This window comes from Sarcophilus harrisii, chromosome 4 (genome assembly GCF_902635505.1).
Source record: "Sarcophilus harrisii chromosome 4, mSarHar1.11, whole genome shotgun sequence".
Lineage (NCBI taxonomy): Eukaryota > Metazoa > Chordata > Mammalia > Dasyuromorphia > Dasyuridae > Sarcophilus > Sarcophilus harrisii.
The window spans coordinates 28,145,980-28,168,491 of NC_045429.1; the positions used below are offsets into that span (position 1 = coordinate 28,145,980).

General features: G+C 39.7%; 1 protein-coding gene across 2 annotated transcripts in view; it reads right to left on the reverse strand.

The window, feature by feature from the left end:
* The window catches only part of LOC100924766 (cytochrome P450 4A11-like), a 42,409-nt gene continuing 19,897 nt past the window's right edge, over positions 1-22,512 (reverse strand). Inside the window, exons 5-13 of one of the 2 annotated variants that reach the window (XR_002770347.2) lie at positions 21,500-21,624; positions 18,672-18,826; positions 16,320-16,423; positions 14,930-15,120; positions 10,169-10,302; positions 9,096-9,160; positions 8,741-8,823; positions 1,606-2,431; positions 1-1,515 (exon numbers count right to left, since the gene is read on the reverse strand). Coding sequence is in view for 1 of the 2 variants with exons in the window: in XM_003770450.3 (XP_003770498.1) it covers positions 2,263-2,431; positions 8,741-8,823; positions 9,096-9,160; positions 10,169-10,302; positions 14,930-15,120; positions 16,320-16,423; positions 18,672-18,826; positions 21,500-21,624 (1,026 nt within the window). In the remaining variant the exon portion in view is untranslated. Of the gene's footprint in view, positions 2,432-8,740; positions 8,824-9,095; positions 9,161-10,168; positions 10,303-14,929; positions 15,121-16,319; positions 16,424-18,671; positions 18,827-21,499; positions 21,625-22,512 lie in introns of both variants that reach the window. The other variant, XM_003770450.3, reaches the window with a different exon arrangement.

The following is a 22,512-nucleotide window of genomic DNA, read 5'->3' on the forward strand; positions in this document are numbered from 1 at the left end:
TTTGGAAGCCTGGGTTCAAAAATTGGGCACCACATTTTTACAAGGACATTGAGCAGTTGTATGGATGAGAAATAGCCTTGGGTCCGTGCCTTAAGAGGTTCTGTTGAAGGAACAGAAGGTGTTTAATCTGGAGAAGAGAAGGGCTTGCTCCCTTCATTTAATAAGTGAAGAAACTGCTCAAAGTCCAGGCCCCAGTTGGCAGTTCCTAGTACTATTCACAGAGGTTGTTTGACCTTTATTCTTGAAGAGGAGAATGACATCAGGGTGGAAATGCCATGACAGGGAATTCAAAGGACCTGGGTTGGAATTTTTTGTAGAATGTGGAATTGACCTCAATGAGGATTCTTCCAGCTATGACTTATTATCTCTTCCTAACGGCCATCCCAGTCATCCTGATCTCTACCTGGCCACTGAACATAGATGACTGGAAGAGAAAATGAGGCTGGTGACTTTGCACAACCTTTCCTCATTTAAATTCATTTGCACAATGTACTACAAAAGGCATTGTGAAGGAGGAGGTTGGTGTTGGAAGTAGAATTCAAGGCTTAGATCCATTATAGCTTTTGCATTATTTTATAACCCTTATCCTCTCCAGCAAGATTCTTTTCCACACACTCACTTCCAAACACTTACAGTTTCTGGCCTGTACTTAGGACTTTTGCATTTGTCCATTCCCTTTCAAATAAAAGATCCTTGAGTCCTGGGACAGTTTCCCTTTCCTTGTATACACAGTGCTTACTGATACTAGCTCAAGGGCCTTGACAAGAAGAAAGTCTGACACCCGGCAGGCAGTTACTTCGGCAAAATGATCCATTTATTGATCTGAAAGCCAGTGTCTCTACTCTTTAACCTGGCATTGCTACGACACCAGATGACCGCTAGGTTACTTAGTGTACATTCTATGGTTACGTTCTTACTAGCTAGACATTAACATTAAACAGTAACTAACAATAACGATCTGTTTACCGAAACATAGTCATCAATTGTCTAGTCTGTGATACTTTGTTCCAGTTACATGAAATCATCACCAAGATTAACTTAAATTTACATCTTTTTGACATGTTCTCCCAATAACTACATGTTCATGTAGGGGACTTCCAGATTTTTGACATCCTTGTGACAGCAGCACTTCTTAGATCCCACTAAAGTCAGTAAGAGGTCAATGGTCCTATTCTCAACCTCGGTTATGGAGGGAGTGGGAGCCTGCTTCTTTGAACAACCCTGATCTTACAGAGTAATTAACCCTTAAGATGTTATTTAGTGCTGGCTGCAGTTTAGCCCAGGGATCAACTGACAAGTGCTAAAACACAAAAAAATAAAAAATCTTGTCAACTGATTGACTAACATGTTACTGCCCTGTGGTGGCCACTCTTGCAATTGTAGGCCGGTCCCTAGAGGATTTGGAATCTGGTCCAACAAACCTTTGTTAAGCATCTACTCTGTGCCAGCTTCCGTGTTCCATGCTGGGGATACCAAGATAAAGACAAAACATCTCCTTCCCTCCGGGGTTACATCCTATGGAGAGAAACAGAGTGTACACGAGGTAGGAACAGGAGAAGAAAAACAGCTGGCAGATTGAGAAAAGCTTCATGTAGGAAGTAATACCTGAACTGAGACTTGGAAAAGGCTTGAGGACATCCCGTACAAAGGTGTGGAAGTGGTAAGTCACATATAACAAGCAACAAGTGGATTAATTTGACTGGAACATAAAGTATTTAAAGGGGTATAATGTATTTGTCTAGAAAGGTAGAATCCAGACTCCATACACACATTCACACACACACATTGTTCCAGTTCTGTTCTTTAGGGCCAAGAAGACCAAATCCAATCCCTCTTCTATAGGACAGCTCTTCAAGTACTTGAAAATGTTTCCCATGCCCCTCAATTAAATCTTTTCTGCAGGTAAATTCACTCAGTTCATTCAACCATGATTTCAAGTGGCCCCATTGACAGCTCAACATCCATCCCAAAGTTTATCCCTGAAATGGAACCCATTCATCCAGGTGGATTTTGACGTCTTCTTCTCTCCTTCTTCTTTCTTTTACTCTTCCCTCCCATCATTCTCTCACTATCCTTATTCTTTTTCTTTTCCACATCTCCCGGAAAAGGGATAAACGCCCAGTCCTCTAGATTCTAGTCTGTGATAACTTTATTATAGCCGAGACTGAAAGACAAAAGCAAGGGAAAGTTCTACAGGTAAATAATCAGAGAGATGATTGAAGAAATGGAGGACCCCTCACCCTCTTCTCCCTGAGACAGTTATCAATGGAGTCTTTTCATCCACAGGTGAATCCCATTTTTGGACCTTAGAACCAGCTCTGAAATTGGCAGGGGAGGCTTCATGGTGTCTGGCTTCAGCTCAAAAAGGAGCAAGGTGAGAGCAAGAACCACCTTTATTTCATTCATGGCAAACTTCTGTCCAATGCAGTTCCTGGAGGGATGGAAGAGAAATGAGGACAAAAAAGTTTTAGGTTCCTTTAACCTAAGACCTAACAGAGATTCATTCAATCTCAGTCACCCATCCTGGCATTCAAGACTTCCCACAGTGATGATCAACAATGAAACACTTGGTTCTTCTCAGTGGTTCAGTGATTCAAAGCAATCCCAATACACTTTGGACAGAAAATTCCATCTGCATCCAGAAAAAGAACTGAGTCTGAAGGTAAATCAACACATGCTAGGTTCACTTCTTTTTTCAGTTTTTTCCCCCTCTCCCATTGTTTTTCCCTTTTGCACGGATGTTTCTCTCCCAACATGGTTCCTAGAACAGTGTGTATTAAAAGAAATTAATTAATTTTAAAAAAAAGACTTCCCATAGACAATTCCAGCTATATTTTTAAACTGACTGTCAAGGCTCTTGTCCCTAGACAAGCATGTCCATGACTAAGGAGAAAAGATCAACAAGTGTTATCAGTTGTGCAACTGACATTAACTTTGTGCTCAAGACTTATCACAACCAGTCTATTTTCTTTATCCAAGACTTCATGCAGGTCTTGGTGTGGTCCACCCAAGATGTCCCCAGTGTCACACCCAACACAGTAAAACACAACAAAGACAAATTAGGAAAGTCACCCAGGAGGATTCTAAACCTCCACAACCATATTTTATCACAGAAAGGTCTTCATTACCTTTCCATAATTTGCTCTTCCCTAGAAAGCAAAAGTAGTAAAAATGGTCCAGTACAACAAAACCAGCAAAGATCTTTGGGCTTCTTCATATTTTCATGAGATGATTTCAGGAAGCTTCAACATTTGAAAAAAGGCTGGAAGCTGATACCCACAGGGCTTTCCCAGTAGATACTTCTTCTCAATCCCTGCTCGGAACTGTTTCTTACAATAGAAACACTGAGTTCCCATCGCTATAATTTGATACCTGCTCCCAGGAAATCAAAGAAGAATAATTGCTGACATTTAGTCACTCAAGTGCCAAATTCCTCTGTGCCAGGTACTGTGCTAAATGTTTGGGATATAAGGAAAGGCAAAATAGTCCCTACTCTCAAGGAACTTATATGTCAATGGGGGAGAGAACACTGCAAAGTACATTACATGTTATTTATATGTTTTCACTTAAAATGAAGTAAAATGAAGGATAGTAAAAACTATCCTTGATTATTCCCCCAGGATTCCTAGGACCCCTCTACCTGCTTGGGAGAGTCAGAGACTTGAATCATGGGCCTTCCCTAAAAAAAAATACCATTTTTGATTATTAGTCTCTCCCCTTACTTATTTAATTATGAATTTCTAGTTTCTAATTCCAGAATTAGAATCCAGAAGTAAGAGGAGAAACTAGAAATCAGAACCAATGCTTCCTACTCAAACCCTATGTTTCAAGTCTCTGATTCTCCCAAGCAGATAAAAGGGAAGAGAACTCAGGAGGTATAATAAAGGACAATTTTAATATAATGGATGCATTTAGTTCAAGAATAACTCAGTGTATCTCAGGGTAAAGAAATCACAAAGTCCTAAAGATGAGAATAAAAGTTAAGATAAGACTGATTTTGGTTCCTCCCTAATATTTTGCCTTTCAATAGACAAGGATTGTCTTTATTTTTTAGTTCACATAAAAAGTATACTCTCCAGGTTACGATCAAAGCACCCATAAGACCGTACTAGAGTTGACATTAAAAACTAAGAGTTAACATCTTGTTTTGACATCTTCAAGCTTTTTGTTCGTATTCAGAATTTTATGCTTCTGAGCCAGATTTATCCCAAACACACTGGTGAGTGTCAATTTGAGAAAAAACTGAATCAGAGTGATGATGAGTTAATGTAAAGGGCCAGAACTGTGAAGAAGCATGCTTGAAACAAAGATACTTACAACAAGGTGTTAATTCAGTGGAATTGATGAGATGATGGTTCTTTAGTACACATATACTTAGTACTTAGCACAGTGATATGATGATTTTCTAGTTCCCACATAATCATTATGCTGTCATGATGTAATTGTAATTGGGTATTTAAGGGCTGAGAAAGACTAGAGAAGGGACATTCTATTTTTGACCATCCTCCTGGTAGTTCTCCTTCCTCCTGCACTCCCCCACCAAGATCAAGACTGGGCCAGAATAAAGACTCTAGACTCATTGGTCAATGCCTGACCATTTTCATGGTGTCTATCCTGCTGAGACCAAGGCTCATCCGAAGGACCTCCAGAAAGCTAGCCCAGACATTACAAGTTAGTCGATTTGCGCGGCAATCCCACAAGGGACAAATACTGCAGTTATTATTTTCCCCATTTTATAAATAAATAAATTGAGGCCCAGAGGCTTAATGTCTTTCCTATGGTCACACGGCAAAATACATATCAAAGGGAAATCTGAAAACAGATTTCTTCCAGTCCTGTGCTTGTACCACACTCCATCCCTATAATTAATTAAACAAACTACCATTTTCTGGTTATATGACTTCCTTTTTAGTTATCTTTGTTAACTAACAAATTAGTTAATTCCCACTCTTACATCTCATCACATAAACACAGAAAGCTTTCCTATCTTTAAGGTGCAGTCTCCCTATAATGCCTTCTTTGGATATTTATTTTACTTATTATTATGTCAGCCAAATTCCCTAGTCTTCCCCCTTTGTGTCTCTAATCTCAGATTTCAATGGGGTTTGGGGGCAGAAGAACCAAGAAGTAAGGCAACCCTAGCAAGGGGAAGGGAATTTCAAGCAAGAGACATGAATGAAAGGCAGGAAGAGCCAACTCTGGCTTGGGTGAGCACAAGTGTATTTTGGTGCTGCTTCTAGAACAAGAATGGACAGTACGGTTTGAGCCCAAGATGCCCTGGGGGACACCTAAATGACTAATAGAGTAAAGGCCAAGAAAAACCTGCTAATACTTTTGCCACCCCCTGGGGAAATTCAGCTCTTTCCTAGCTCTTCCTTCCCTCATTTCCCACAAAGATCTGAATCTACCCCTGAGTTAATAATTCATTTTAGATTCTCTGTTTTCCTTTAAACTCAAGAAGCTTTAGACTCTCCAGTGCTTACTTTCTCTTCCAAACCATTCCCAGAGGCTGTATGTCTCTATATCCCTAATACCTAGCACAGTGTTGATTGATTGATAGATAAATGCTTGTAGGATGTGTATGACTTTCCTGGCACAGCTTGCAATACCAATAATGGCCACCAGGGAGCAATAGGTACTATCCAATTCTTTGGTAGAGGGAATTCAAAAAAATTGCTTTCAACTGTCCAGTTGGAGACAGTTTAAGAGTGTCCCCAATGACATCTCAAGGTTCCTTCTATTAAAGAAATGATGCCTGAAAAGTAATTAAACATGAATCACTCCCAAATTGCTGGTGTGTGACCTTATTATCATTAGAAGGACCAGCCCATCACTCCCCGGGTTACTTCACCACCACTCCAACATCCTTCTTCTCATGCTAACTTATTTCTCATTCATGCTCTTTTTAAAGCCCACGACTTACCTTGCTCCCCCATGAGGATTTTTCCCCACCCCAAGCCTGCTTCTCAGCTCCCTTTTATGTGGAGTCTCTCCCCATTCAAATGTAAGCTCCTCAATCATTACATCAACAACGATACTGTATGAGGATGTATTCTGATGGAAGTGGATTTCTTCGACAAAGAGAAGATCTAACTCAGTCTCAATTGATCAATAATGGACAGAAGCAGCTACACCCAAAGAAAGAACACTGGGAAATGAATGTAAACTCTTTGCATTTTTCTTTTTCCTCCCGGGTTATTTCTACCTTCTGAATCCAATTCTCCTTGAGCAACAAGAGAACTGTTTGGTTCTGCACACATATATTGAATCTAGGATATACTGTGATATATTTAACATGTATAGGACTGCTTGCCATCTGGGGGAGGGGGGAAGGGAGAGAGGGGAAAAAATCGGAACAGAAGTGAGTGCAAGGGATAATGTTGTAAAAAAAATTAACCTGGCATGGGTTCTGTCAATAAAAAATTATAAAAAAAAATACATGTAAGCTCCTCACGACAAATTCTATGTTTCTTTTTGTTTATATCTGTATTCCCAGTGCTTAGCACAGTGTCTGGCACAAAGTCAGTGCTTAATAAATGCTCTGTCTTATTTCTCTCCATTTATCTATCTATCTAAGACATTGGAAGAACATAAAAGATTGATATAAAAGTACTCTTATCAAAAAAATAGCTAGTAGGAAGTCATCAGTTGACAGATGCCCATTTGGGAGCTCTTCTATTAGGTATGTGGGTCACACAGTGCTGTAGGTAGACATAAGCAGTCACCCAGACAAGATGGAAAAACTTCTGAACTGGACATGTCCCCAGAGCCTCCAAGAATAAAGAATTTTGTAGGATTTGGCAGTTAATGCTACACATGTATTAAGATCTATGCTTCCATTGCTAATCCACTGGATGACCACACTTATCCATATATGTTTGAAGAGAATTAGAAGTAGGAAGACCAAATTTGCCATTTGGAGACCACTGGACAGATAATATGAACATTCTTTCAAAGATTTGGCCAATCAGCTCACACATACATGAGGGGTCCTGTATTGGTCCAAGCCAGCCTTCCATACTGCACATGATTGCCAGCCTGCTGGTCATGGGAACAGCTCTCTCTCAAAGGAGTGTTGTTTGCCAGCAATTAGTTGTTCTTAGTAAAAGAACTCAATGAGACACAGGGCCTCACACATCACCAGACATTCTTGGCTTAGCTCAAGGTCTATATGTCTAGAATTAACGTTTCCAGAGTGAACTGACAGCAATCCTCTGATCTGAATTTTGACTTCACTGAGTTAGATGCTCCTTGACATAAAGGTCTAGTCATCTGTGAACTCAGCAGACACCACTAACCAAGGAAGACTAGTGTGGATGTAATTACTCTGTCTCAGAGCTACGTAATGTGAGACTGAGTGAAAAATTAAAGTTCTATAAGACACAAGCAAGTGGGTCAAAACAAGTGGACTGTCACCAAGAAAGGAAGTTTTCTACTTTCTGCTTTGTTTCACCAACTCAGCCTTTGCTCCCTGAGCTGTCCATAGATGACAATCAATGACTGATAAAAGACAATGAGAAGTGATTCAAGAAACACACCATGATGCCATTTCATTTCCAAGCAGACTCCCTCCTGTTGAAACAATAGCAAGTAATGGAGCACAACACTCAAATGTGCCTGATCACACATATGGCACCAGGAAGCTGTTGGTGCCATCTAAGGCATATTATTCTATGGCTATTGAAGTGCTTCGATGTATGGGTCAAGAAAAGTCCCAAGAAACCTGTTTTACTGATCTAAGATGACACTAAGATTTGAGAAACTTGGGGCTCAGTATGTTCAAGGAAATCCATCGGAGACTTTAAGCTCTAGCCAGCCTTTAGAACTAAACTCTAAAAAGAAAGAATGAAAACATTAGTTATATACATTAGCAGCAACAGATCATTTTATCAGGAAAACACAGACACAGCCAACCAGATATAATAAGTATCTGTGGTGAAGAAAAGCTAATATGTGTGGGAGAGTACAATTTCCCCTCAGCATCCACTCTGACCATGGTAGACATTGAGAAGAAGCTACTTAAAGAAATGCTAACTTTGGCAGTTGAGCTGAAATTATACCCTACTGCGGGTGTGAGGAACACTAAAACTAGAACAAAAATCTCAAAGGAGTTAACAAAACCATTCGAGCCCTCCAGCAGAAATGATGCACTTTACTTAGATCCTAGCTGTAATATTAACTGGAGGAAAGGGAGGAAGAACACAAACCTACTGCTTTGGCTTTTGGAGTCTCAAAGGATGGAAGGATGCAAGGGCTCATAGCCAGTACATCCCTTGACTAAGAGAACTGGATAAAACTTACTTCTTATCCATGACAACCGCACAACAAACTGGTATGAAGGGAACAAGCCTTTATTAAGTACCTACTATGTACTGGACACTGTGCCAAGTGTTTTTTAAATTGTATCTCTTTTGATCTTCACAACAGCCCTAGGAGGTAGATGCTAATATTATTTCCACTTTACAGTTGAGAAAACTGAGATAAACAGAAGATAAACAGAACTATAGGTACTGAAAAAAACCTCAGAGCCTTTACAGGACTTGATGTAGTTTCCCTTGTTACTTTCTCTTCCATTGAAAACCTGGAAAGTGACGTACACTTACTTCTACTTTCTAAGTCTGATTCTAAAGGACATTGATTCATTATTTCATTCATTAATTTGCTTCATACATTTATTCATTATTCATTTCTTCATTCAACATGCTTATTCAGGAGACTCATACTGGTCAAGCTGGCTTACCTGGATCCTGCAGAGAAGGGCAGGTAGGCATGGGAATGCTGGAGCATCACATTCTCAGGGGAGAATCGGAGAGGATCAAATACCTGCAAGAGAGGATCTATATCAGGGAAGGTGTAGGGGGGGGCTGTACCCCACTCCCATGCAATAATCCCCCCATATATTTCCCATACTGACTCATGCTATATTAAACCAGCCAGCTCCTAGGATAGCAGCCAACAGAGGCAGGATTCCAGGACTAACAGTACCAGAGGGGCACCCATCTCTCAAGCTTTACAGGGTGCTTCTCCAGCTCCCTAAAAAGTCCACACACAACATGTCATCTCCCCTGAGCCCCATCTTTAGGTGGCCAACATACTTCTGGATCTGGCCACACCCTGGAGTTATGGTGAAGAGTATATATGTTCAGTGAAACTGAATTTCCTAGAGAAAGAAAAAGAAAAAAGAAATGTAAGGGAAATAGTGACTTTTTCAGGAATGGCAGCAAGTAGCAGGAATCAAAGGCAAAGTTTGCCAACTTTTCCCTTCCCTTTCCAGGGCTGTTAAGCACTTCCTTGAGACTTATTAAACATGCAAGTCAATTGGCCCCATCCAGCATTTTTGTTGTTCGGTCACTTTCAGTCGTGTCCAACATCTCACCATCCCATTTGAAGCTTTCAGAAGGAGTCCTAAGGAATGGGCTGTCAGGAGATGGGAGAATTGGAGAAGGGGGAGATCCAAGTCCCTCCCCCATCCTAAAAGCTTTTTCTGTTGAAGAAAAGAAGGTGTCCAGGGATAGCTAAGACAGAATTGCTCAATTCTTATTTCACTTCTATTTTCTCTGCCATGAAATATAAACTCTGAATCAGAAAAGAAGGAGCATAAAGGGCTAAGAAGGATGGAGGGCATAATTGTGATGTTTGTGACATGGACAAATGGCTTGGATAATTCCCTTTCCCTCTCTAAATCTTGGTTTCTCTTCCCAAAAAGTAGGGAGATTCAATAAGACAATTTTTATAGTTACTTCTAATTCTGAGATTTCAACTTTCAGTCATTTTTATAATTAGCATTTCCTTAAATTCCACATTCTCTTTTTTTTCTCTACTTTTGTTGGAAAGGAAGAGACTAAGTGCTGTTGGCTAGTGAGTTAGGAAGGAAGGATAGGAGTTTGGGCCCTATACAGTACATTGATCTATCTGGGAATTCCCTTTGATTTTGAGATTCCTTTTGAAGTATAGAATAAACAGGGAAGAGCATGACTGACCCAAGTATGAAAAGTGTGAGGAGAAAACAAGAGAGATGAGTAGTCCTTTTTCAGGAGCAGAAAAAGTTACCCTGCCTGACAGAATTTAAAAATAGAAAGTCTGGCATAAGATACAGTCTATTCTGATTTGAAACTTTCAGTAAGTATGCCACAACATGTAGTATAAGTGAAAAGAGGAGACTTGATACCTGCAGTTAAGATGCGTCCATCTGGAAAGATGATGGTTTCTTTAAGATCCCTACCAATAGATGGCACAGGAGGATAGAGACGTAGGGCTTCCTTGATGCACATGGTGGTATATGGAAGCTGACCCAGATGGTCCCTGAAATCAAACAGAAGGTAGAGAAATGGATAAGCATTTCTATGGCTCCTACTATATTCTAGGAACTGTCTAAGTGCTTTACAAATATTATCTCATTCGATTGTCACAACAATCCTGGGAGGTGAGAAATATGATTATCCTCATTTTACAGCTGAGGAAACTGAGACAAACAGAAATTAAGTGACTTTTCCAGAATCACACAGCTAGTAAGTATCTGAAGTTGGATTTGAATTTGGGTTTTCCTGACTCCAGGTTCAGTACTGCCCACTTCATCACCTAGCAGCCTAAGAGCATTGAGAGTCTGAGAAATGGAGCTTATTAGGCAATGGGATTTGGGGTCAGAATGATTAAAAGGAACTTGGTTTATCATAATCAAAGAACATATCACTTAGGGGCCAACAAAGAACATATCACATGGAGGCCAACTCAACATCATTGAATGCCTTTGTGTATACAGAGACTGGTCTTCAGAGAACAGCCTCCATCATGGCAGAACCTACTAGAGCTTGGCTATCAGTGCTATTGTCTTAAACTTCAGGTGATCAACAAGGCAGACCCAGAATTAAATAGATACAGTGACTAGATTGTGTTTGGGAAATTGTCCAGAGATTTTATTGGCGCCTAAGGGGTCCTACAACAACAACAGCAATCAAAGCCACCTTCTAAATTCTTTTTGAGACCTTCTGTTCCACAGCCTCTTAGAATCTCACTGTTTTTAGCTCTGAGTATTTTCTCTGCTTTTTGTCAGAATTTTTTGTCCTCTTCAAACCTGAGACCTCCCTGGAACAACTAAGCTTTTAAAGGTCACCCAGCACCATGATCAAGAATGATGAGTTCAAACTATGGTCCCCATTCTAATTTATTCAAGGAACTTCAAGTTTCTATAGTTAGTTTAATATTTTATGATTAAATCCTGGGGTTTCAAAGACCAACTCCTTTATAATAAGTTATCTGTCTTATTTCACCTCTTCTGGGAATTTGTAAAGTTTTTTAAAATATGTATTTGGATGGGAGAGAATTTCTTAAAGGTAACTATGAAAGTGATGTTTTAGTCTACCTAGTTCTATGATATAGCAATGCTACTGGAAAGACTTAGATGGACTATCATGTGGAGTAGGATGGGCAGGGGGATAAGTCACTAAAGACCCCTGAAAGTTTTTTCCAATTTCAAGAAAATGCGAATCTCTTATGGGATCAAAATTGGAGTGTGGTTTTTCTGTATAGTGTTAATTTTAAATATCTCTGAAGAAGTATGCAAAGAATACATCTCAGATTGGTGTAGGACAAAGAGAGAAAGAAAGAAAGACAAAGCCTGTAGGAGAGAAACAGACACAGAAGAAGACAGAGAGACGGAGGTAGAGGGAAGATAAGGGTAGCAACAATAAGGTCAAGCTCCCCAGCCTAGCCCAGCATTGGATGAGCTAATCTGGAAAGACCTGATAGCAGCAGAAAGAATAATAGGCAAGAGGAAAACAAAAGGAAGGCTGAGTTGTAGCAGAAAAAAGGAGAGATGTTGTAGGGCCATCAACTTTTATAGACATCTCAGAGCAAAAGATTCAAACCACAGGCTGACCCCACCTATTTAAGGACTGAGGGGAGTTCTGAGAAAATAGCTACTTTCTCCAACTTTCCCTCTCCTTACCTCTTCATTAGCAATCATTGAAAATTGCTCTATTAATGTTTTTAATCTTGATATTTCCAGTAAAAATAAAAAAGTCTTGCCTCAGACCTAAAAAGATCATGAATTCACTTAGGATAAATCGAAACTTAAATTGAAACAGTGACAAAATTTTATTTAAATGTCAAGAAGTTTCCTAACTGGGGGCTCTGAGCTATTGTAATTATAGCCTTAACTTTAAAAAAAACCTTCATAAAGCAGTAAAGTGGAACACATGGGCCTGATAGATAATTATATTACCCTTAGATTAAAAAAATCACAACAATCTAATTGTAACAATTGTTGTAATTAGATATCCACAGGCTAGGGAAGGTAGGGAATAGAAAGTGATGAGGACCAACTGCACCTTTCATAATGACTAATTCACTTTATCCAACAGCATTGTCATGGTCAACAAAAACCATCACAACAAAAAAAAACCAGTGAAAACATCCTCCATCCACAGCTTTCAGCCGATTATGTGATTATAAATATGCTATGTATTTTAGAATATTATATGTGGAAGCCTAACTTTTCCCTTGTTATATCTTCTTCAGGAATACTCTGATATTGGTAGAAATCATTATTATATATTACTGATGTATTTTGTAGGAACGGGAAAGGAAACAAATGGAGTAGAAATTATCAATAGTTGCTTAATTGCCTTTCCCTCTCTTAATAATGTCTGTAATTTTTTCCCACGGTTTAATTTCCTTGTTCAGCTATTTTAATCAATGTCTTAATATCTCCAAATTGCATTACATCTGGCATGGGTGAATGGATGGATGTGGGTAGATGGATGCTTGACCTAGTTTGGCTGCTCTTTCCATATTTTTTTCTTTAATGCCATTTCCAATTTCAATGTCAATGGCTAGTCAACAACTTCGATTTGGTTCTTTAGGATGGGAAAATGGACATTTTTTACAATATTGTTTGCTTTTTGCCTCACAGTCATACTTAGTGTGTATCTTACTCATATCCTTGTTGTTGCTTAATTCTGGTTATTCTTTTCAAATCCACTTCTCCTAAGAGGACTGGAAAAGACAATGCTATTAGTAAATTCCGTGGTGATGTAGAAAGTGCTTTGTATCATCTTGGAGCAATTAGGAACTAATTGCTAGGTTTGTCATCATATCCTGACTGATGGATTGTATTCACTATTGATGAAAGTGAAATTTTCTCCCGCCCACTGATTCTGAACATCCTAAAATATCTTTGAGAGGGATTTTTACTCCCTTCCCCATAGTATTTGTAGGAAATTATTTGTATGTCAAGACCAATATAACTGTCCCAACTTTATAACAAGTTATTTTCAAATTTAATGGAACCCTTGATGCCATTATATTTAGGACTGTTGTTTATATTTAGTGCTCCCCTTCTAAGTGTTCATTTCTATGTCACCAAGAAGTTAGATCCTAATGATCCTGAAGATGTATGAGATTTGAAGATATTTAGACTGCCTTTTACTTTTCCTGATATTACCCAAGGAGACTCTCTTATTTATGCTGAAACTTTCCTCCTTAATGAAATTAGAGACAAAAAAGTGTTATTGCATTTTTTTTTGGCCGACTAAGTATGATGCAAACTTCTGTATAAATTCATACTATAAGAATAATTGGAACTTTGGAAGAATTAAATATCCTCCCTCTCAAGTTCCTTGGGGATTAGTAGCCCCCAAACAATTCATTATTTGTGGCAGTGACTTTTATTTGGGACGCAGGGGATTGCTTAATTCACTTGGTTGTAGGAGAATTCTATATTAATCATCATAGGAAAGTGGACTGTCTTTATTTTATACATTATTATTATATTCAGGCTTTATATTAGCTGTTGTTCTAAATTATTTGCAATGGTCCTTCCCAGTATTCTTTTCTTGGTGCATAATGCTGATAATGACATAAAAAACCTTATAAATTTGACTTATACACATTGATCCATAGCCCTGAGGATCAAATGAAAGAATTATGAAAATTTTTGTGAACTGCTTCCCTTTTGTGAATAGCCTTCATTTTGTTGTTTTCCTGCAAACATTTGGGGAAATTCTATTCACTTGCTCTCCTCCTCTAAACTTGGAAAGTCCCTAATCTTTCCTCCAATAAGAAATCAGACTACCAAATTCTATATTGTGCTTTGTATCCTGTGTCTTTTGTCTTTGAAGGTGTAAAAATCTGTGCAAAATCTATATTCGGGGTCTTTGTGACTTCTGAGAGTCCTTTGACCCAGTTTGTTATGTTTATCTTACTAATAAATGGTATACCTCAGAATCTGCCTCCTCATTTATTATAATTCCCTACAGTGTAGCTGAATCATAGACTGTGTGGAGGAGATTAAGAGATAAAAACCTGTAAAGATAGAGAGGGTGAAATTGTAAAAGATTGAAATACCAGAGAATATTATATTTGCTCATGAAGGTAATAGTAGTTCCCTATTACTGCTAGAATTTATTGAACAGGGGGAGGGGATAACATGGTTCTAATTGTGCTTCAGAAATATCATTTTGATAGACTAAGACTTGAGATATTAGGATCAATTAGAAAGCCATTGCAGTAGTCCAGGACAGAGATGAAAGGGTCTGAACCAGAGTGGGTGGTAGCTATGTGAGTGGAGAGACCATATCCCCAGATACTCTTTTTTTTTGTTACTTATAATGTAAGCTCCTTGAGGTCAGGGACTGTTACAAAAGCTTTTGTATACATAATACCTAGAGCATAACACCTGACACATAAGAAGTGGATAATAAATGAAAGTTAACTGACTGATTGATTCATTCCAAAAGAGAATCAAGGAAATACAGAGAGGAGCAGGCAGGATTCCAATCATCTTAAAAGTCAGCAGAACCCAACGTACCAAGTTTTTGTCCTGTCCCACAAAAATCAAGCTTTTTTTTTTTTTTTTTGCATGAAACCAGTAAGAGGATAGGGGATGCTCTATAAGAGAGAACCTCTTTCCTTCTCTCTCCTGAGTACTTACCAGGTGATGGAGGCCCCATTCCCCAGGACTCTCCTTATCTCTTCCCGGCATTTTTGCTGATGCTCAGGATGTGTGGCCAGGGCATACAGGACCCAGGAAATGCCACTGGCAGTGGTGTCGTGGCCCTCAAACATGAATGTATCCACCTCAGCCCTCAGCTCCTCATCCGACAAGCTGTCCCCGCTCTCTGTCTGAGTGAAGAAAAGTCCTTCTTGTTAGCCATATTTGGAAGCCTTCTACCTAATCAGATTAAATGGGTATATCTAGTTTATGGACATCTATGGAAGTCTAACATGCAGACAAAATATTTCAAAAAACTCCATCTAGAGTATGGTGATCACTTACAGGAATCAAAGAGAAAACCCCAAGAAGGGCAACCAAGGAGAGTGAGTAGAACTTGAAACTCCACCATATAAGGACTGCTTAAAGAAGCTAAGAATGTTTACCCTGGAGAAGACTAAGGGTGGGAGAGATAGTTGCCCTCTTCTAATATTTGAAAGGTCACCATATAGGAGAATATAAATTGCTCTGTTTAGTCACCGGAGCCCAAATAAGAACCAATGGATGGGGTCACTGAGAAATATTTTGACTTGAGGGAAGGATAAAACACCTAAAAATGAGAACTGTCAAACAAAGGAATGGGCAGCCTGAGGAGAGGCTTCCTGTCAAGTGGTCTTCAGAGCAAAGAATGAAATCACAACTTGTCAGAGAAACTGGAGAGTAAGGATCTTTAATCTTTCATGTGTTATGGATCCCTTTGGTAGTCTGCTAAAGCCTATGGATCCCTTCCCAGAATGCACAAAATAAAGCATAGAGATTCTAAAGGAAACCAAACATGAGTGAAAATAAAGATGTAATTTTTTTCCCCAAAAACGTTAAGACTCCAGGTTAAGAAATCTTGTTTAACAACAAAACTGTATGATGATCAACTATGACAGACTTGGTTCTTCTCAGTATCAGTGATCCAAGGCAATCCCAATAAACATTGGATAGAAAATGCCATCTACATCGAGAGAAAGCACTACGGAGACTGAATGTGGGTCAGCACATACTATTTTCACCTTTTTTTTTCTTCTATTTTTTTCTCATGGTTTTTCTTTTTTTATTCTGATTTTTCTCTCAACATGACTTGTGTGGAAATATATAAAAAAATGAATGCATGTTTATAACCTAAAATGATTTGATTTAAATTTTTTTAAAGTCTTGCTGTAGAGGAAGTTTATGCATTAGAATGAGTGTAGAGTAGACACTCTCTGGATTCTTTCCAGTTCTGAGATGTTTAAAATAAACACTAATGATAAATATTCATGCTTAAATTAATAGGGCAGGGACAAGTTCTGCACTCAACCCTTCTCCCATGGGAGGAGCCCCAAGATCCCATAATGCTCACCTTGGCACAGAGGAGAACATCCAAGAAATCCAAGTGTCTCTTTTTGGAGATGGTCTCCAGTTCTCCTTGTTGGAGTTGCCACTTTCTCCTCTGAATCACTTGATCTGCTCCAGGAAAACAAATTATAATCATGGATCAGGAATCCCCAAATCCCTGGGAGATAACTATGTATGTCTAGAAATATTTTCCTTTCTCTTTCTTCTGTCAGACAGTTGCCTGACGGGATCAGGAGGGGAAATTCCTAGAGAGCAGAGTGCTAAATTGTAGGCAATACCTCTCTTCCCAGACATGTTTAAGCAGAGTCTGGATTATTTTCTCTGAAGAAACAAAACAAAGATTGCTAAATGGGTGGGTTGGCTGGAAACCCTCAAAAATCCCTCACAGCTCTTAACTTTCCAAACTTCAAAACTGTGTCATTACTGCTAAATTATCCCAGAATTTTCCTTAGCACCTAGGACTTCCTTATCCAATCTCCCCTGTGGCCTTCTCATTGTGGAATATTTCTCCATCAAGCTTACTCTGTTCTCTCAATGGTTAGTTTCTTCTGAAATGTTCACTTTGTGAAAGGACACAGGCTGCCGAGCCTTCATTCCCTTCCTCTTCCTCACTTTCCAGACTTTGAAATCATGTTCCCTGTCAAATACCTTTATCTCCCCCTTCTCCCCCTCCCTCCTCCTCCCCTTCCCCCATTTTTCAGCCTCCTTTTACATGTTGTCTTTCCCTATTAAAATGTAAATTTCCTGAGTGCAGGAACTGTCTTTCTTTTTTGCTTGTATTATATCCTCAGCACCTAACACAATCCTTGGCATATAGTGCATGCTTAATAAAAACATGTTTTCTTCATCCCTTCCTTCTTCCCTCCCTTCTTTCCTTCCTTCCTTCCTTTCCTTCTCTCTTCTTTCCCTCTTTCTCTACTTGATTCCTTTCTTCTTTCCTCCTTCTCTTCCTTCCTCCCTTCAATTCTTCTTTTCCTTTTTCCTTCCTTTCCTTCTTCCTTCTCTCCCTCTTTACCTCCTTTCTTCCTTTTTCTTCCCTCCTTCCTTCCCTTCCTATCCTTCTCTCCTTTCCCCTCTCATTCCTTCCTTTCTTCCTTCTCTCCTACCATTCATCCTTTCTCCCTTCCTTCTTTCTTTTCTTTCTTCCTTCTTTTCTTCCTTCTCTTCTTCCTGTAGGCTTTTATATTGCCTGGGAGTGAGAATGATGCACCAGAGCTCTGACCTCAGCAGCAGAAAGGAGAGTTGCCTGGAGAGAATATGTGAGAAGACTTTGGTGGAAGACATGAGGGCGTGCTCATTTTCAGGAACTATTGTCTTACTCTTTGGTTGGCAAGGTTCTCCATGTACCAGAAATAGAGATCCTAAATGTCTGCTGCTCCCTGATCCACCCTGTGGGTTGCACACACATGTTTGTGAATATACAAGAAGCCTGAGCACATGCAAGTGCCTGCTTGGGCTTGAATAAATATACACATTTCTGTGAGCTTTGGTATGAGGGAGATTTTTACAAGATTCTGGGCTTGTATGGCTCTCATCTCTGGTGTTACCTCTGGGTATTTCAGAATGTGTATTTAGGTGGGATGGTTGAGACTGGGGCTAGATTCCTTGTGTTGGCCTAGCTTCAAGTCTTTTCTAAAATTTCTCTGTGTGTGAATGATACTGATGCAAGGGATGGATGGGAGAAAGGAGGCTGAAGAGGATGGAGAGAGGAGAGAGGAAAAATCTGGGAGAAGGAGGAATGGATGGAGAGGGAAAGAGGAATTAAGGGGAATAGGAAGGATATGAAGAGAGGATTGAAATATAAAAAAGGGGACAAAGGGAATGAACACTAGGATCTGGGAGATGAAAAGGATGGGAGGGGAAAAGAGACAGATGGGAATATGTGAGTATGTCTGGACTAATAAGTGGGTGTACTGGATTTGGAATCAAAGGCTTTAATCCTGACTCTGCCACCTACCATCTGTATGAATTTAAATAGATTACTTCTTCCTTGGGCTCAAATTGACCAAGTGATGTCTAAGATCTGTTCTATTATCCTGGGCCTCCCAAAGGTTACTTCTCCATCTAGAAGTCTGTGGACTCCTATGGACTCTGTCATATCTTCAATCTATCTTCCTATTACTTTTCATCTCTTCGTTTCCAATTTTAAAAACTATCTACACTTTCCATCCTTTCTTGTGCTTCATCTACAACTTGTAGATCTGCCTTCCATCCTACTGAAAACCTCTCTCAGAGATGACTAGTGAATCTAGTCTCCTGGTTCTCCTTCCCTTTGGCTCTTCTCCCTATACTCAGAAGCTCAGATGTTGACTGTGCGCTGAGATCACCAAAAGAGACCTGCACAAGTAAACAATACCTGTGTACTGATGGGCCCTTTGGATAGCCCTACGGGTTCTATGGCCCACAGGGCTGAGCCAGTAGATGATATCACTATGGAGAAATCCATTCTCTATTCGATAAGTCAGCAGGTAGGTTAGGTCATGAACAGCTTGGATGTAGGAGTTTGAGTTCCTGAAGGGGAGACAGAAGAAACAGAACATGACCTTCAACTTCACTTTGAAGAGTCTCCAAAGTGAGTTTGTGCCACACCTAGGATCCTGTGCATCCCTACCTACTATTTCCTCTTTCTCTCCTGACTATGCTCTTCTTCAGCCTTATTCCATCAGCCCTGGAGCCATCGGTCCTGTTCTCTAAGTCTTGAACTAAACAAGACCAAGGGCAGATTCCCTAGAGCATTCCATCACACATCTCTCAGGGGTGACCATCACAGCCCCATAGACAAAAACCTAGTGGCTACAGATCTCTGGCTGAAGGGAAATCAGCAGGACCTGGGCACTGATTCTGGATAGTGAAAGCAGAAAGAGACAAAGTTAACAGCAGCATTTCATCTATTAATCCCTGCATGGCTCATTATCATCTCTTGGAGAACCAGCTACTCAACTAGTTCTCAAGGCACCCAACTAGGAAGTGAAAGAAAAAAAAAACCTGCCTTGGCAATCTAAGGAGCTCAGCCAAGTTCTGCTTTGAAACCCACTAACTGTGTGACTCTGAATAAGTCATTGAACCTCTCTGTGTCTCAGTTTCTTCATCTGTCAAAATGAGAAGGTTGGACTAAATAACCTCTAGGGTATCTTCCAATCTTTGCTCTTGTGATACAATGGTATTCCCCATCTTCTCTAGACAGTACTAATCTCTAACATTATGTCTTCTCTCTTCCTCTCTCCCTTATTTCTCTTGTCTCCATTTCTCTCTTTCCTATCTCTTACCTATCTCCTTTCACTCTGTCATTCTTTCCATCTTACACCCCTCTAACCTCCAATATTCATTCTTCCTTCCTTTATTTCCCTTTCTCCCTTCTTTCTGTCTCTTTATCTGTCTATTTGCTCTCTGTGTGTTCTTCTTCTCTTTCTCTCCCCATTGCTTTGTCTATCTCACCCTCTGTCTCTTTTCTTTATCTCTCTTCATCTCTCTATGTCTCTGTGTGTCTCTCTCTCCTCTTCCACTTTCAGCTTTCTGCCTCTCTGTCTTCTGTTTCTTTGTCTCTCTGTCTCTGTCTGTGTGTCTCTCTGTGTTTCTCTCCCTCTCTCTGTCTGTCTGTTGGCCTCTGTCTCTGTCTTTCTATCTCTATTTGTTTCTCTATCTCTCTGTGTGTCCCTCTTTTTTCCTCTCCATTGATTCTTCTCCCTATACTTAGAAGCATGCTACAATGCCCTTGCATAAAAAACTTTCCCTCAACTCTGTCATATCTTCAATCTGTCTTCCTATTACTTTTCATCCCTTCATTTCCAATTTTAAAAACTATCTACACTTTCCATCCTTTCTTGTGCTTCATCTACAACTTGTAGATCTGGCTTCCATCCTACTCTCTCAGAGTAGAGAGAGAGAAAACCTCTCTCAGAGATGACTAGTGAATCTAGTCTCCTGGTTCTCCTTCCCTTTGGCTCTTCCCCCTATACTCAGAAGCTCAGATCCCCTTTCACAAAAAAGCTTTCTCTCAATCCTATCATCTCTCCAAATCTATCTTCCCATCACTTTCCATCCCTTCATTTCCAATTTAAAAAACTACCTACACTCTCTGTCCTTTCTTCCCCTTCACCTACAACCTGTAGATCTGGCTTCCATTTCTACTGAAAACACTCTCAAAGATGATTAGTGAATCTAGTTTCCTGGTTTTCCTTCCCTCTCTCTCTCTTTGAATTGCACTAAGTTTCCTCTCTCCCTTTGAATTGCTCAATCATTCAACAAGCTTTGTTAAGTGCTTCCCTACATTCCATGCACTATGCTGATACTGGAGATATAAAGACAAAAATCAAATGGTCCCTTGTCCTTGCAGAATTTATAATCAGTAATCTCCTATTTATCTTCTTCCTGATTCCTACTTTCCTTGTGAGTTTTCCCTAACCTTTTTCTCTCCTCCCCATGCTCTCCTATGGCTATTCCATTCATTCAGGCAACTTGTTCCATGCCCTTTTTGTGCATACTGACTTTACCTCTCAACTCTTCCTTCTTTAGGCTATATGTTACAAAACAATATTAGAACAATACTTTAATCTGAAGTCTTTGGTCTATCAGAATGAGAATCAGAATGAAAGCCTTATTAGATTTTCCCCAATTAAACAATGCACCACATTAAATCCCATGTCCTTCTTACAAAAGACCCAACTCATTTCTAAAGGGAAACTAAGTTAAATTTTAGAGAAGAACCTGTTCTCTAAGTTAGGGAATATACAAGGATTGGGGGAGACCTGGAATGATGCACTTTAGAGCATTATGCTCCTTGTTCTTGCCCTTTACTAGTATAATGATCAGTCAACATAGTACTTGCTTCATCCTCATATCTACTCAGTCAACAAAGACATCCTATTCTGCTGTTTGAGGACAAATATATTTGTTTATTTATTGCCTGTCTGATAGTTTGTGAGCTCCTTCCAAGATCTGCTTGCAGATTGCTTGTGCAATGAAAGAATTAAAGATGGTTTGCTAAACTATAACAAACTATTCTAGCTGAACACCTGCACTAAGACTTTTGGGACATCCTGTTTGACAAAATTATGTTTCTATTCCTGAAAGAGAGGGAGGGCTTAGTCTGGGACCAGGATTAGGACTCAGAATACCTGGCATCGTTACTAGCATAATTCACTGACCCCTCTGTATGGACAGTCTCTAAAAGATGCCTCTACTAACCTATCCATCTGGCAGTTACTCTGATGGCTGAAGGCACATTTCATGAGGGAGTCCAAGGTCATTAAGCTGACATGCTCAAAGATCTCCAGGCTCGAACCCTGGTCACTGAGCTTCTCCCATTTGTCCTAAAATAAAAAAAAGAATGATAATCTTGATCAAAGCTCCCCTCTTCCAGGATGTCCTTCAGTCAGCCAGTCAGGCAATAAGTATTTTTCAAGCATCTATTATGTACCATTCACTGTATGAAGTAAACATCAGAGATACAAAAAAAAAAAGCCAAAAGTCCTTACTTTCAAATCTAATGGGGAAAGATGAAAGAAGCACCGACTATATTTCCCTAAATATAATGGAGGCTAACCATAATTGATGACTGAATCAAGATGGGAATTAGATGGTAGAGGGATATCGCTGGCCCATGTTCTACCAGCCTAATCTGATTCAAGAAGACTTAAAATAAAGTGCTCCAACTCTGGGAGTTGGCAATTCTAGGCACTCTACAATGATTTCATTTCATTACATTTCTCTTAAATGCCAGAAATGCTCTTGGAGGAGTCTTAGCTACTGGTTCAAAGTTGTCTAAGGAAGAAAAAGAGGCACGTAAGCCAAGGTAGGGAAATCTTGGAGTTTGCCAGAGACATACTCTACTGGCCAAAGACCTGATGACCTAGTAATTGACTGAGATTACATATGTCTGTATTTCTGCCACTTGCAGTCAACAAATCTTGGATTACTAGATTCCAGTTGGTCTTCACGTTTAAAAAGGAGATTCTAAGAATGGAAGATGAACCCTGATTTCTAGCTAGTCAGGTAGGATGTGGTCTCCTCCATAGTATCTTCGAGGAAGTGTGAAGAATAGGAGAAGTGCTAAGGAGAGGAGGGTGCAAATACCAAGAGGATAAAAAACTGAATAGAAGGCTGAGTATAGATGACAGAAAGATGGAATCAGGGAAACCTAGATTCAAACCCTTACATTGGATACCTAATCAGTGTGTAGCCTAGGTCCCTTCACCTCC